Source organism: Molossus molossus, unplaced genomic scaffold (assembly GCF_014108415.1).
Source record: "Molossus molossus isolate mMolMol1 unplaced genomic scaffold, mMolMol1.p scaffold_m16_p_4, whole genome shotgun sequence".
In the NCBI taxonomy this organism is placed as follows: domain Eukaryota; kingdom Metazoa; phylum Chordata; class Mammalia; order Chiroptera; family Molossidae; genus Molossus; species Molossus molossus.
In genome coordinates, this window is record NW_023425377.1 from 106,924,051 (window position 1) to 106,937,788 (window position 13,738).

Here is a 13,738-nt window from a genome sequence, read left to right on the forward strand (position 1 = left end):
TGCTGCCCTCATAAAACTCACTAGGCTGTGCATGGAAGCTTTATGAACTTTCTACAGGTATATGTTCCATGATTCTGAAATGAAATTTTATAAATTACATCACTCTTGGGTACTCTTGTACTGTGAGCTTTCAATGTGTTCATTTCTCATAATCATGTATGTTCTTTTTTTTGAAATTCTCACCTGAGGATATGTTTTCATTGAATTTTTAGAAAGAGAGGAAGGTGGGGGTGGGGGGGAGAGGAAAGGAGAAAGAGAAACATCGATTGGTTGCCTCCCATACATGCCCTGACCAGGGATTAAACCCATAACCTAGGTATGTGCCCTGGCCAGGAAGCGAAGCTGCACCATTTGGTGTTCGGGACAATACTCCAACCAACTGAGTCACCCGGCCAGGGCCCATAACCATTTATTCTTTATCTGTCTCTTCCAGGGGATGGATGGAGCATTCAGACCTCACCACAGTTCTGATGAAGCAGAATCACTGAAAGGTGGTCTCAGAACACGTGCGTGAGGTTTTCCGATTCCACAAGTGACTCTGAAAACAATCCCTCCTTACAAACCACTGCGTAGACGAGAGTGGCTCCTGGAAAAAACTGTACCTTTTTCATCCCACCCACATCCAGCACAGCACCAGGTAGGTAATCAGCACTCAACATGTTTGTCAAATTCGTGATGAAAATGCCTACTTGCAAACCAAGTGGACCCCTCTCACGTCTGGATTTGCATTACTTTTGTCGCTGTTCACACATAAGAACCCAGGGAGGCTCAGGGTCAGGCTCTGAAAGACGTCGTGTGTGGTCTGAGACACTTTCAGGTCCGGCCAAAGACGACCTAAGGCCTGCAGGAAAACAAGCAGGCACGCGGCCGACCTGCACCTACTCGTGTTCTTTCCCCTCCAACCGCCACAGCACCAAGAGTCCAGGCACCTTCTTAGTCCAGTAAACGTAACGCCTCTCAACTAATGGAAGTGTGCGTGTTTCTATACATAGGTATGTATTATATATAATATGTATTCTACACACACGTTTTTAACAGCCAAATCCCAATAATTCCTAACAGTTGAAGTGTCAGGTTACCGTGAGAAGTCACAAACAGCTATGTGCCCCCATAAGCGGGTGAAAATTCAACAGTATGTTTCAGCCTGTTTTCCTCTCAGTTACTATCAAGTCTCTCATCCACCTCTATTTTTTTTTTTTAAATCCTCACCCGAGGACATTTTTCCATTTTTTGTACAGATAGAGTGGGAGGGAGAGAGAGGAAGAGCGAGAGAGAGAGAAACATCAATGTGAAAGGGACACATCGAGTGGCTGCCACCTGCACGACCAACCAGGGCCGGGGACAAACTGCAACCGAGGTACGCGCCCTTAGCGGGAACCGAACCCGGGTCTCTCTGGACCGCAGGCCGACGCTCTAACCGCTGAGCCAAACTGGCCAGGGCTCATCCACCTCTATTAAAATAGATTTTCCAACTGCCTAACACCATGAATAGTTTGTGACTGGAAACTGCCTTGACATTCCTGGCAGAAAATTAGTTACACAAAATTTGGACATTGAGATTATACCTAAAGTTCCGCAAGCACTGGACTTGACGGTGAAAAGGAAAATGTGTACAAGTCTGTCGGACGAGAACTCTCAGGCTTAGAGCAACCCTATCCAGAGATTAAGTGTGGTAACACAGAAAAGGAAAGACAAAGAGAAAAGACACTTTGCATCTAGTATCAGCAAAAGTCACAGGAACCTAAATTCTTTCTAACTTCCAAAAGTGAGAAAAGTGACTTCCAAAGGAATGTAACCAGAGAAAATAAAGCTGTGGGTAGTTTCCTGCCTTCGTCAGTACAGCCTTTGTGAGATTCTCCTACAGGTGGGTTATAGCGGGCGTATCTCCACCTAAAGCACATCAGAGACAAGGTCCCACGCCCAGCTGCTTACAATAAATACAAGGTGAAGAAACATTAAGACTGATGTATTCCTGTGTGGCAAACAACTTAAAAGTTTTCGGCCCGAACTGTACAGCGCCCAGAATTTAAACTTCTGGGGATCAGTAGATAACACAAAGTTCCTTTCTCTGGCCCGGAGGCTGTTCCCCTCTCTCATTTGCTGTCTCTGGCCCAGTGCAGCCGCATTCACAACCTGAATATCAGGGTCCCTCCCGCAGGGTAGAATGAAGGGCACAAAATGAGATCTTTCACCTCTAAGACCAACGCTCTTTCCACACATCTGAAGGCAAGTGGTTTAAACAAGTCATTTCCCAAAGTCACATCCAGCTGACAGTCCATACCTTCCACGGAGAAAGGGGTCCAAAAGCTACACTGGACATCTGAGTATCTGTGAAGAAGTGTGTCCACAAATCCCTGTTTCACCACTGAAATTTAGGGGGAGTTGAAAGTAAGACCAAAGAAGTTATGTAAAAGGAAAAACAAAAATCCTACTCACTAGCCAGAAAAACCACTCAGTGAAAGAGAAATTGTATCTAATCTCCTGGTAGGATGGAACCTACACATCAGATCCATTATCTGCCTTCTTCCTACATCTGAGCCAACCATGGTCCACAATCTACAAGAGTCTGCCATGGCAATTTTAATTCTGCGCTTCTTTAGATGAGAAGACTTAAAATGCTTGTCTCATCCGAATCTGGAACATCTGAACAACGGCCTCTGAATCAAGGACAGCCAGACCACTCCTTCGGCATCAAGTGGTGTAACTCTGCCGGCAGCTAAGGGGGAAAGAGTGGACTTAGTGCATGTAGAAGATGAGCACAGCCAGTTGAGGCCAGTGGGCATCATCTTACTCTGCATGAACCAAGGTTCCCGAGCGGCACGGCCCCGACCCTCGCCGGCCGTCTGAAACAGCACGCACACACCCCGGCCTTCAGCGCCGTGGGCACGTGGGAACGAGTTCATTTGAGCAAATAGTATCCGCAGCTTTATGTTGCTATTTTGCATTTTTATTGGTTATACAGTTTTATTGGTATTTACATTATCAATCTGGGCTGTATCAGCATGTAAGACCTATATACATAAGTACACCTCTATGTTTATGTTTATAAATATTTGAGTAACAATATGATTAAAGTAATGAAGGCAACACTGGGCGTCTGCAATTTGGCTGTTAGATTTTTACATTGTTTTTATTTTTAAGTGTCCCAAACATCGCTAAAGTTTGGGAAACACTGCAATCTTAAGGAGACTGAGAGAGAGAGAGAGACAGAGAGAGAGACAGAGAGAGAGAGAGAGAGACCGAGACCTTTAGACCAAAATGTGCCCATCAAATAGTATCTGCAGATAAACTGGGGTGTAAAGGATATAGTCAGTTCTCCCATGGGCTCATGATCTGAGCAGAGAGACAGCTTCCTCCTCAGAGTTTCCCCACTTCTGGAAACCTGTTACTACCTCCCCCTTCATCCCTGACACCTCACGTGAGATCTAAGAGGAAGACCTGGGCCCAGTTTTGAACAAGTGACTGATAATGAGGATGCTTGAAAAGTTTCAGGGCAAGTGACAAAAGCCTCGGAAACCAGAGGTTCGTTCAGAAAAGAGGTGATGTTTAGGGGGTGGGAAGGAAGGGGAAATGGTGGAGAAAAACATGACCACTGTTTCCAAGCATCTGAAGGGCTGACCAGCAGAAGCAGGATGACTCTTACGGAGCTCCAGATGGTGGCTCTAGAATTACTGGTGGAGGGTGGCTGGGGGTGACGAGGACACACATTTTGTTTTAAGATGCTGAGGCCCACTACTATTTACCAAAGAACCCTGCATGTTAGGACTCCGCTCAGTGTTTTAGTATAAGGTTCATGTAGAATCTTCTGGCTATTGAGTTTATATTGGGCTATTTCTCAAGTTCTTTCTCGCACAGAGCATTGATGAGCATGAGTCTAACCAGGAGTAAGTTTCCACAGCTCCTTTTCCTTTTCTTGATTCTTTAGCAGCAGAAGAAAATACTGTAAAGTAAAAAGACCAAGATGATGAGCGAGGGTATTGGGGAAAGGGAGCATCAATCACTGCCTTTAGAAATAATTAAGATCATGAGTATCAGCACCAGGCTCAGAGTAAGTGCTCAATAAGGGCTCACCTTTTTTTTAAAAAAAGAAAGAATTACATTGTTATTTAAAAAGTAGCAAAAGTAGCAATCACCCTGGCTGGTTTGGCTCAGCGGTTGGAGCATCAGCCTGCAGACCAGAGAGTCCTAGGTTTGGTTCCCGCTAGGGGCAAGTACCACACCCCCCAAAAAGGTAACAAAATAATCTGAAGTTTGGAAAACATATATAGTGAAGGAAGAGATAAATCAATGACAATATTTTGTTTTATTTTATTATTATTTTTTTTAGAGAGAGAGATAGAAACATTGATGTGAAAGAGAAACATTGATCGGCTGCCTCCTGCATGTCCCCTATGGGGGATTGAGCCTGCAACCATGTGCCCTGACCGGAAACCAACCAGGACCTCTTAGTCTATGGGATGATGTTCAATCCACTGAGCCACACTGGCCAGGCAACAATGACAGTATTTTAAAACTTCCACTATGATATATTTTGGCTGTGATTATAATTTAATCAACATATAAGCAAAAGGTAATTTAGCAGGTCATAATTATAGATTATTGTAGTCACTTTGTTTAAGATGTTACTAAATGTTATAGTATAATCAAAAGTACTTAAATTGACCTCACAAACCACTATTTTCCATACCTTCAGTCTATAAGGCGGTAGCTTCTGACAAATCACACAATGTTCCTAGCCCACTGCTTTAGGTTGCAGAACACATAGCAGATAGAATAAAATACTCTAGACCAGAATAAACATTATAGCATGTTGTAAGGAACAAAAATTCTAGCCTTAAAATACTTCCAACTCATGGAACTTAAAATGGTATCTGCTTGTATTAAAACTACATATAAAATAAATTTGCAAAAGACAGCGCTTAATAATTAGTGCAAAAGATGAACAAAACGAAGTATTAGCTAAGTCAGAAAACTTACTCAAAGTAGATACTGAAGATACCAGGTGGTTTAGAACAACCCTGAGATTTAAACACACACACAAGTAATAAAGGTACAATAAGGTGCTTATGACAGATGTCTAAAGAGAAAAATCAAGTCAGGCATCTCAGACACTAGTGAAAGTAAACAATTATTAAAATATATTGTATCATTTTTCTTGAATAAAAACTTATTTTAAAAACCAAAATGTGAAGGGACAACAAATACATGATTTTCACGTGAACTTATTCTAGTTCTGCAAATCTAGCCAACTGTCCAGCTGGCTGTCTTAACTAAGACAGATTTTTTAAATACCTACATCCACCTATTCCTACCTTTTAAAATATCTTATATATGGCACAAAAGTAAAATTAATTATCACACGTCAAGTGCTAGAAGTATCTGTTGCATGGGATAAAGAAGTAAATGAACCCTCACTGGGTCTATAATTTTTCCTTTCCTGAGAACATTCTAGGAAGAAGATCCTTTTCTAGGTTATTGGGGGTCTGGGAACTCCAGCTAAACCTGGATAACCACATCTGATCGAAAATCTGGCCAACTTTTAAAGAGGACCATGGAGCCAGACAGAGCCAGAAGTATTTCCCAAGATCACTGAACTCTGAAGGGGAAAGGGACTTTAGCAATCGCCTAACCTGTCTTTCATTTACCGGCTGAGAAAACCAAGGTCAAGCAAAGGGACTCTGCAGAATCTGAATGCGACGTCACTGTACAGGTGTGTAGGATGATGCACTTTATTCCAGGAACCACAGAGGAAGCTCCCTAAGATGTCTTTATGCCGACAATGACCAATGCACTACCGCAGTCTTTGTTCCCCAACTATGGATGATTGACAGGCCGGGCTGCACAGTGATGGAGGTTTGGATGGATGATCTGTTATAACCTATGCAAACCTCGGAGGTCAGAATGACCCCGCCCCCCCAATGGTGGTATAACACAGCAGTTAAGAATACAGAAGTTCAAAAGCCAGGGAGAAAGGCCTCACTTCTAGCCCCTCCTCCCAGGATTAGTACAAGGGGGCAATTTCCTTACCCGGAGCCTCAGCTCCCTCATCTGTAAAATGGGGAAGACAATGCAGCCATTTTTCACAGGGTATTACAAGGTGAAATGCAATGAAACATGCCAAGTCCCTCACAAAATGACTGCACATAAAACATCTAATACATAGTTGTCATACTGAGAAGAGAAGCATCTGTATTCCTTAGGGTAGTTGTTTATTTCATCAGAAGAGATAAAAACGGAAGTGATGAGAGCAGGAGTGGGTGGGGGGAGGAGAAAGAGACCCGGCGAGGGGGTGCAGACCTTCAGCAACTCCCCTGGCCCTGCCCACAAAGAAGAAAGTAGTTTGACCACCCCTGCCCAAGGGAATCCTGTTCCCTTTATTTCACATCACAGGACCATAAAATATCCATTTCCATAGTTTAAAACCTCATAAAATATTTATGTTTTCTTATAACTACCAGGGTCTCATTATGGCATACTCTAATCTTATAAATGCTCTCCCAAATATTCCCTTTCTTTCCCCAACCCTTTAGAATTCTTTATTCTCCAAATCAAAATTTCTCTTCCCATCACCTCTGGGAAGAGTTTATTTGCTGCGGTATCACTGCACATCTGAACTCCCTGTTTTAAGTGAATGAGATGAGAAGAATCGGATGCATAGAAGCAGGTCTTAGGGAAGGGGCATTCTCCCCACAATGAGGACTGAGCACAGCACCTGTGATTTAACTGAAATATAATCCAATTTTCCCAAAAATACATATTGTCACATATATAGGAGCCACCAACCCTATTCAAACTTAATTCATACAAAACTTCCTATGATGGCCAGGGGAAATAAAATCACTTTCTTTACTGTTTATTTAGAAGTAAAATGTCTTACTTATCTATAAGTAAAAATTATTTGTTTAGAAGTAAAATACTTTTCTGGACTATTTATTCAATGAATTTGTTGCATGTCCAAGACCCCTGACCTCACGATGTTCTTAGTCTAGTGCACAAGACAGACCCAACATACCACTAACTGTAAAGTGTTATAATAGAGGTCAAGAAAAATGCTGTAAGTAGAAGGAAGAGTTATAAGCTTGACCTCAGACCTTGGCTCCAACATCCATTCCTCTGGGAAGCTTTTGTCATCATCCTGGTCAATGCAGCACTTTCCCTGGGATGAGAGGTGGGGGAGGGGGAGAGAGAGAGAGAGAGAGAAAATGAATATGTGTGTGTACATGTTTGCTATCTGTCTCCCTCTAGATGTGAGCATCTTGAGGGAAGAAACTGGACCCCTCCAGCACCTGAAACAACAACAGATATGCAGATATGCTCTGGATCAACAACTGTTCAAGACCAACATCCGCAAGGTGTGGAAAGAGACGTCAAAGCGGGGAGATAACGAGAAGCAGGTCTTGAAGAACCTGGACGTGGACCAGGTAGAGAAGGCTTTGCAGACCTGAGATTCAGTGTTAAACTGCCATGTCCAATCATCACATATGCCTTTAAGGACTAGAGCTTTGCACTTATGTGTGCAAATATCTTATAACTCACAGTGAGGTGCAAAATGCAGTCCCAGAACCAGTTCCAGGAGCTCAGTTTCTGTTATTACTGTAAAAATGTACTTTGCAAGAGGGTAAAATAAAACCATAATATGGATTCTGAGAGAGATTCATTTTTACTTAAAACCCTCTCAGCAACTGCATATTAGTTTAACACCTTCAAAGACACTGACATAACCAAACAGGTTCAATAAACTAGGTTTAGTAAGAGAAACTCAGAAACTTGAAGTGCTTAATTTCTTTAGAACCTTATTTTTCTTAAATTCAAATTAATTCATGTGGATTTTCAAGTTAACTTGAAGAATGGAAGTAACTTACCAAAATAAAAAAGTGAGCCTTGGCTGGGTGGCTCAGCTGTTTGGAGAGTTGTCTACACTAAAATGTCATGGGTTCGATCCCCCATCAGGGCACATACCTAGGTTGAGGGTTTGATTCCCAGTAGGGGCATGTACAAGAGGCAACTGATCTACGTTTCTCTCTCACATTGATGTTTCTCTCTCTCTCTTTCCATCCCTTCCTCTCTCTCTCTCTAAAATCAATGAAAACATATCCTCAGGTAAGAATTATTTTTGAAAAATAATTCTCTCACACGCCAAAAAATTCAATCAGCTTATTTACTGTTGACTGAGGAGGTAAAGGCAGAGATAACACAAAATGACATTTTACTTTGGAATGAAAGAGGCAGAGGACGGTAGCTACTTATTTTGGCTTCCGGCAAATACTTCACCAGAGCCACACACCCACTCCCTGCTAGGGAGGAGGACATCCGCAGCCTTGTCAATTTTCTGGAAGGTTCTAAGTAGGGAAAGGCAGTCCAGGCTGCCATATACTTAGTAAAAGCCACTTGGGTAGAGAAAGAGCATGTCCTTTTAGGCCTGAAGGGATTTGACTTAAAGGGGGACTCAGCCAACTTTTCAAGCTTTCATTCAACAGAACAGGACACTGAGGCCCAGAGAACTGACATGAGTTTTTCTCAAATCCAGTCAACAGAACCCAGGGATCCTGACTTGGTCCACCATCTTGTCTACTAACCTTGGCCGTCTCTCTTTAGGACATCAAAATTTTATACGTACAGCCAAAATGTTCAGTAGGGGAGAACACTCATGGAACAAGGCGAAGACCAGGGGTTCTGACGCTCATCCCCGAACATGAGAACTGAGTGAGTCATCTGGACATCCTCAGTTACATGTCAGAGATGATACAGAGTTGGCTGGCCCACAGCTGCACATAGCTCAACCTGATTTTCCCAATATTGATGGTTATGGCAAAGAGTCCTCCTCTGAGAGAAGGTCCCCAACCAGTTTTAAAGAATAAACAGGATTACTGGGATACCCAGCACCAACTCAGTGAAATTAATCCAGCAGGTGAGTAAACCAATAGGCTGGAGCTGCAGGAAGAGTGCCAGCCAACACCAGAGCACTGTGTTTAGTTGCCAGACTCTCAAAGTCAAGGGCGGGGTGTGTGGGGGGGAATCTGGGCCATGCAAATTTCTTTTGTCATCTGAGTTCAATGGGATTGGGGTTCTGAAAGAGTGTTCGTGCCATGGGGAGCCTTGAGGCATGACTTTCTCTATTCTTCACTAAACACATTTTAGGAAAAACAATGTTTCCTAAACTACAGACTTCATGGGATAAAAGAGGCAGAGGAGAAGACAGTCGAACATAATGGTGTAAAAAATACTATCAGAGAATCTTGATTAAGAAAGGTGAACCAAGATGAAATAAAGTAGTCCATTTTGACAACATGGGCAATACTACAGACCTATTTTTACTGATGCAAATAAAAACCGTAAGTTCTTCTGCATGATAAATCTAAACACTGGAGCACACAATTTTAACTGAAAGTTGAAACTATTTAAATTCTTGAATAAGTGATATTAGAGCATTGCTTCATTTTTCTTAAGCACTCTCTTGCAACAGGGTAATCCACTCATTACTGGAAAATTCAAGACTTAGACAAAGATCCATTGAGAGAGAAAATGCCACTATGACAAAAGAGGTGCACAAATTTTCTTTTTTTGCAGTAACCGAATACTGCTGGAAACAAGCAGGCAATTGGCAGACCAGGAAAACATTTTTGCTGTGCAGTTATTTGTATTACATCATTATTTATCATATGGTGGTATAATTGGGACTCTATGGGTCCCATCCTCCAAAAATCAGTGAATGAATGATTGATGGGAAGAAAATATGTCAACCTTCCATATACAGTTGAAACTATAGTTTGAGAATTAGACTCAGTGAACCATGTACTGCCTGGGCAATGACAAACTCAGTGTACAATATGTGTTCTCATTAATTAATGTGCACAATGGTCATCTTGACCATCTCCCCTATTGTAGTATTCATCTTTGGAGTACATTAATTTCATGTAGCAAATACACTGTTAAAATTACTTCAAAGAAAGATATGAAAATCCTCAGACCACACCAGGCACAGTATCCCAAGGGCATGTGAGGAATGGGTGTTAATCCCTAAGCATTGCCTTGATCTTTCTGCAGGGCTGCTAATCAGTGGATCAGTCAGAAAATTTGTTACTCAGTTACGAAATATCTAGACAAATGTTCTTTTAAGTTTTTAACACCATGTAGAAAAGTGAGATAAAGCCCTTTTAACAATGTATCATTATTTTACTTACACTTCTCTGGTTGTCATCACCTCCCAGGAACCTTCAAAACCAAAACACACAACTGACCAAGAGAATGTGTGAAGTTGCTAACACACATAAAGACTGAAGACAACTTAACTTTGGCTGGATCCTCATCTAGCCAGAGCAGGGAAAACTGGCAACAGTGACTAAGTAGAGAAACTCAGCCACTTCCGGTGTAGCCACATCAGTTTATTACAGGTGAACTGAAGAGGAAAGGACATATACTGCAGGTACTGTGGGACAAGGCATGCTGCTTACGTTTCCTTGTGTGTAAAATGGGCATAATGCCTTCAGAACATCCCATAAGAACATGATGAAATGAAATAAGAAAAACAGTTGGCTCAAAGGAAGTTCAGTTTCCTCTCCATACCAAGCCAGTATTGCTATGGCTACATGGAATGTGCCATTTGCATTAAGAAGGATGCATGAGGACAGACTGTATGTAAACATGCAGGCAGCAAAAACATGGGTTCTGTCTGACTTTCACAGGCGCTATTCAGACTCGGAACTAGGTTCTTAACTACAGGCATACCTCGTTTTATTGGCGTTTCACTTTATTGCGCTTCACAGGTATTGCGTTCTTTACAAATGGAAGGCAAGACCCTCCACCAGCAAAGAGATTATGACTCACTTCATTGTGATACTGTCTTTATTGTGGTAGTCTGGAACTGAACCAGAAATCTCTCCTAGGTATGCCTGTACTTAGTAATTTTTTTTGTTTGTTTTTTGCTTTTCTCTAAAAAGAAAGACGAGTGGATATTGCAGGAATTCAAGGATGACACAACACACAGCCAATCAGTCCCTTTGAGTGAAGCATGGCCGACACTTGAGTGAAGCAGTTGACAACCAACTGGGGATTCCAATGGCCTCTAATCATCATCCCAACTCGCTAATTTCAGTGGGAGAGAAGGCAAGAGAGATTGACCTTGATTCACCTCATTACCAACCAAATGTGGAAAACCCTTTAGCAAAGTGGTTTTCGACCTTGGCTGCACACTGGAATCACCTGTGGCGCTTGCTTTTACAACTCGGGGTGCCCGGACCACACCCCAAAGCATTTACTTCCCAACATGGAGTGGGGGCAGGCACCTATAATTTTAGTCCCCAGTGACCCAAGATGCTGCCAAGGTTAACAATGACCTAGGAACACCCCTCTTGACCTCATATAACTTCGGCTGCAAACCAACCCAGAGCGGTTCACCACCCCAGCTTCTGAACAGAGCAGGAACAGCGGGGGCCCACAGGCTGGCACCCCACAGGTGCCCCCCCCCCCAAGTCTACACACAGAGAGTTGAACAAACTGCTTATTAGCTATAGGGTTACCCAGATCCTCACCAGAGAGCCACTTTTTCAAATAGTTTGCACTTCAAAACCAAACAAACAAGTTCGCCAATTTTAAGAGATGTCACCAAAGCCCAATGCCTCTTAAGGTTTTTCTTCTTTTTCTTTAAGGCAAATCTCTTGGGAAGGACAGTCAGAATATAGGTGGGAGCTAGACCCCAGGGAAAGGCAGGCATAACCATACAGCTCCCGTGGCCTCCTGGAAGACTCCCCGCAGGCTCCCCCAGCGCGGGGTAGGCGGGTGCGCGCGGGCCCGCGGCCACTGCACCTGCTGGGCCGCACCTGCCGCGCCGGGCCCTCCCCTCCTACCTTCCAGCAGCTCATCGAGGCTGGTGACCTTCCTGCTGCCGTCGATGGTGTAGATGGTGCGGACGCCTTGGGGCAGGTTCACGTTGTCCGACAGGGAGCGGGTGAGCTCCATGAGCAGCGCATCGAAGGACCGGAAGCGGTCGCTGGAGATGGCAAACACCAGGCCCTTGAAGTAGCGGTCCCCATTCCGGTAGAAGCGCGCCTTCTTGGCCTTCTTCTCGGAGCTCAGGGCCTGCAGGGTCCGCGTGCGGTAGAAGCTGCAGTGGGCACTGTGCGCCGGGCTGGGGATGAGCCCGTTCCCCTTGGGGCCCGAGCTGCTGCTGCCCCCGGAGGAGCTGGGCGCCCCTCTCCGCGACCCCGGTCGCGGCCTTTTGTCCCGTTCCTCAAAGTGCTCCAGCTCAATGCTCCTGGTGCTGGCCATCGCGGCTGCTCCGAGGGCCCCCCGCAAAAAATACCGTCCCAGCCAAAGCCTGCAGGTAGCCGGGTTGTCAGTGCGAGCACCAGCTCGGAGGCGCCTGGCCGTGAGGGGCCTTAGGGCGCCGGGACACCTGGCTCTGGCATCCCGCCCTCCTCGCAGGTGGAGCTGCTGAGCCGCGGAGGCGCCGGCCGCCCGCGTCCTCCTATTAGTGGCCGCAGCGTCGAGCTGCCGGGCTCATTGTCCGGCGCGGCGAGCTCGGTCCCTCCCGCCTGCCGGGAGCCCCACGCCCCCACCAAGCGCCTCCCCCGCAGCCACGCCTCGCAACTCCAGCCGGGAGCCGGCTGAGCGCCGCCGCGGAGGGCCGCCCAGGGCTCGCCGGGTCCGCGGGCGCACACAAAGCTCGGCGCCCGGCGCGGCTCGCATCCGCCGGCTCCCCGAGCGCTGCGGGAAGGAAGGAAGGGGGAGGGGCTGGGAGCGTGGGAGCGGCGCTGCGGGCCGTGGGGGCGGCGCGCCCAGCCCGGCCCGCCCACGCGCCAGCCCCAGGCCCGGCTGCAGCAGCGGCGGCGCTGGTCCCCGGGCCCGCCCGAGGGACGGCGCGTGGCCGGGCTGGGAGGGCCTGGCGGGGTCCCTCCGTCCCACAGAGCCCGGCCCTAGCGGGAAATCACGCAGCCCGCCGTCTGCACCGGCGAGCACCGCGCCTGGACTCCCCCGAGACGCTGGCCCGGCCCGCTGTCAGGGCTGCCGGCCTTGCCGCCCCCGAGAGATGCCAGAACCCGGAGGGCGGGAGCTGGGCGAGCAGAAGGGGCCGGGCCGGTCAGCGGAGGAGCTGCAGCGGGACCCGAGCGGCTCCCCCTGGGTCCTAGGCAGCCCCGGCGCCTGACAGCCAGACCCGCGCCGCGTGGGCGCCAATGGGCGCAGCCCCGGCACGCGCTCCAACGCCTGGGAAACGTAGACACGCGGCCAAAAAAAAAAACCCACAAAGGAAGGAGATAACAAGGGCAGGGATCGTATCCCTCAGCCAGCCTCCATATAGGGAACGGAGGCCCAACTAGGCAAGACATGTGAAACATGGCACTGAGTTAGGGCACAAATTTTAATTTTTAAAAGCAGATTTGGAGCTTTACTTAGAAATTCTTTGGCAAAAAACAGCCTCCACAATTTCCACTGAAGATTCACTAACATGGCATGTTCGGTGACTTTGAATGAATGAATGATCAGAAGTTATTGCTTTCTGAGGGATTTATTTAACATACAAATATTTATTAATTAAGGGCATGCTATGGGCTAGGCATTGTTTTCGTCACTGGGGATGCATTAGTAAAAAAAAAAAAAATTCAACCCCTGCAACCCCCCCCCCCTTACATTCAAGTGGCACTTAACGTTGACAATTTCAGCTACTTGCTACATAATAGGTCGAACATTTGTAAGCACCCATCATATTGGAAATCTTAATTTAGTAGTGTCTGGTCAACAGTAT

At 45.8% G+C, this 13,738-nt stretch overlaps 1 protein-coding gene across 4 annotated transcripts in view; it reads right to left on the minus strand.

The window, feature by feature from the left end:
• The window catches only part of DCLK2 (doublecortin like kinase 2), a 137,705-nt gene extending 124,828 nt beyond the window's left edge, over window positions 1-12,877 (minus strand). For 2 of the 4 annotated variants that reach the window (XM_036241547.1, XM_036241544.1), the window contains exon 1: window positions 11,844-12,877. In XM_036241547.1, the coding sequence (XP_036097440.1) occupies window positions 11,844-12,264 (421 nt within the window). In that variant the 5' untranslated portion in view covers window positions 12,265-12,877. The remainder of the gene's footprint in view (window positions 1-11,843) is intronic. The other 2 variants (XM_036241548.1, XM_036241545.1) reach the window with 1 other exon arrangement.
• Window positions 12,878-13,738: the final 861 nt, after the last annotated feature.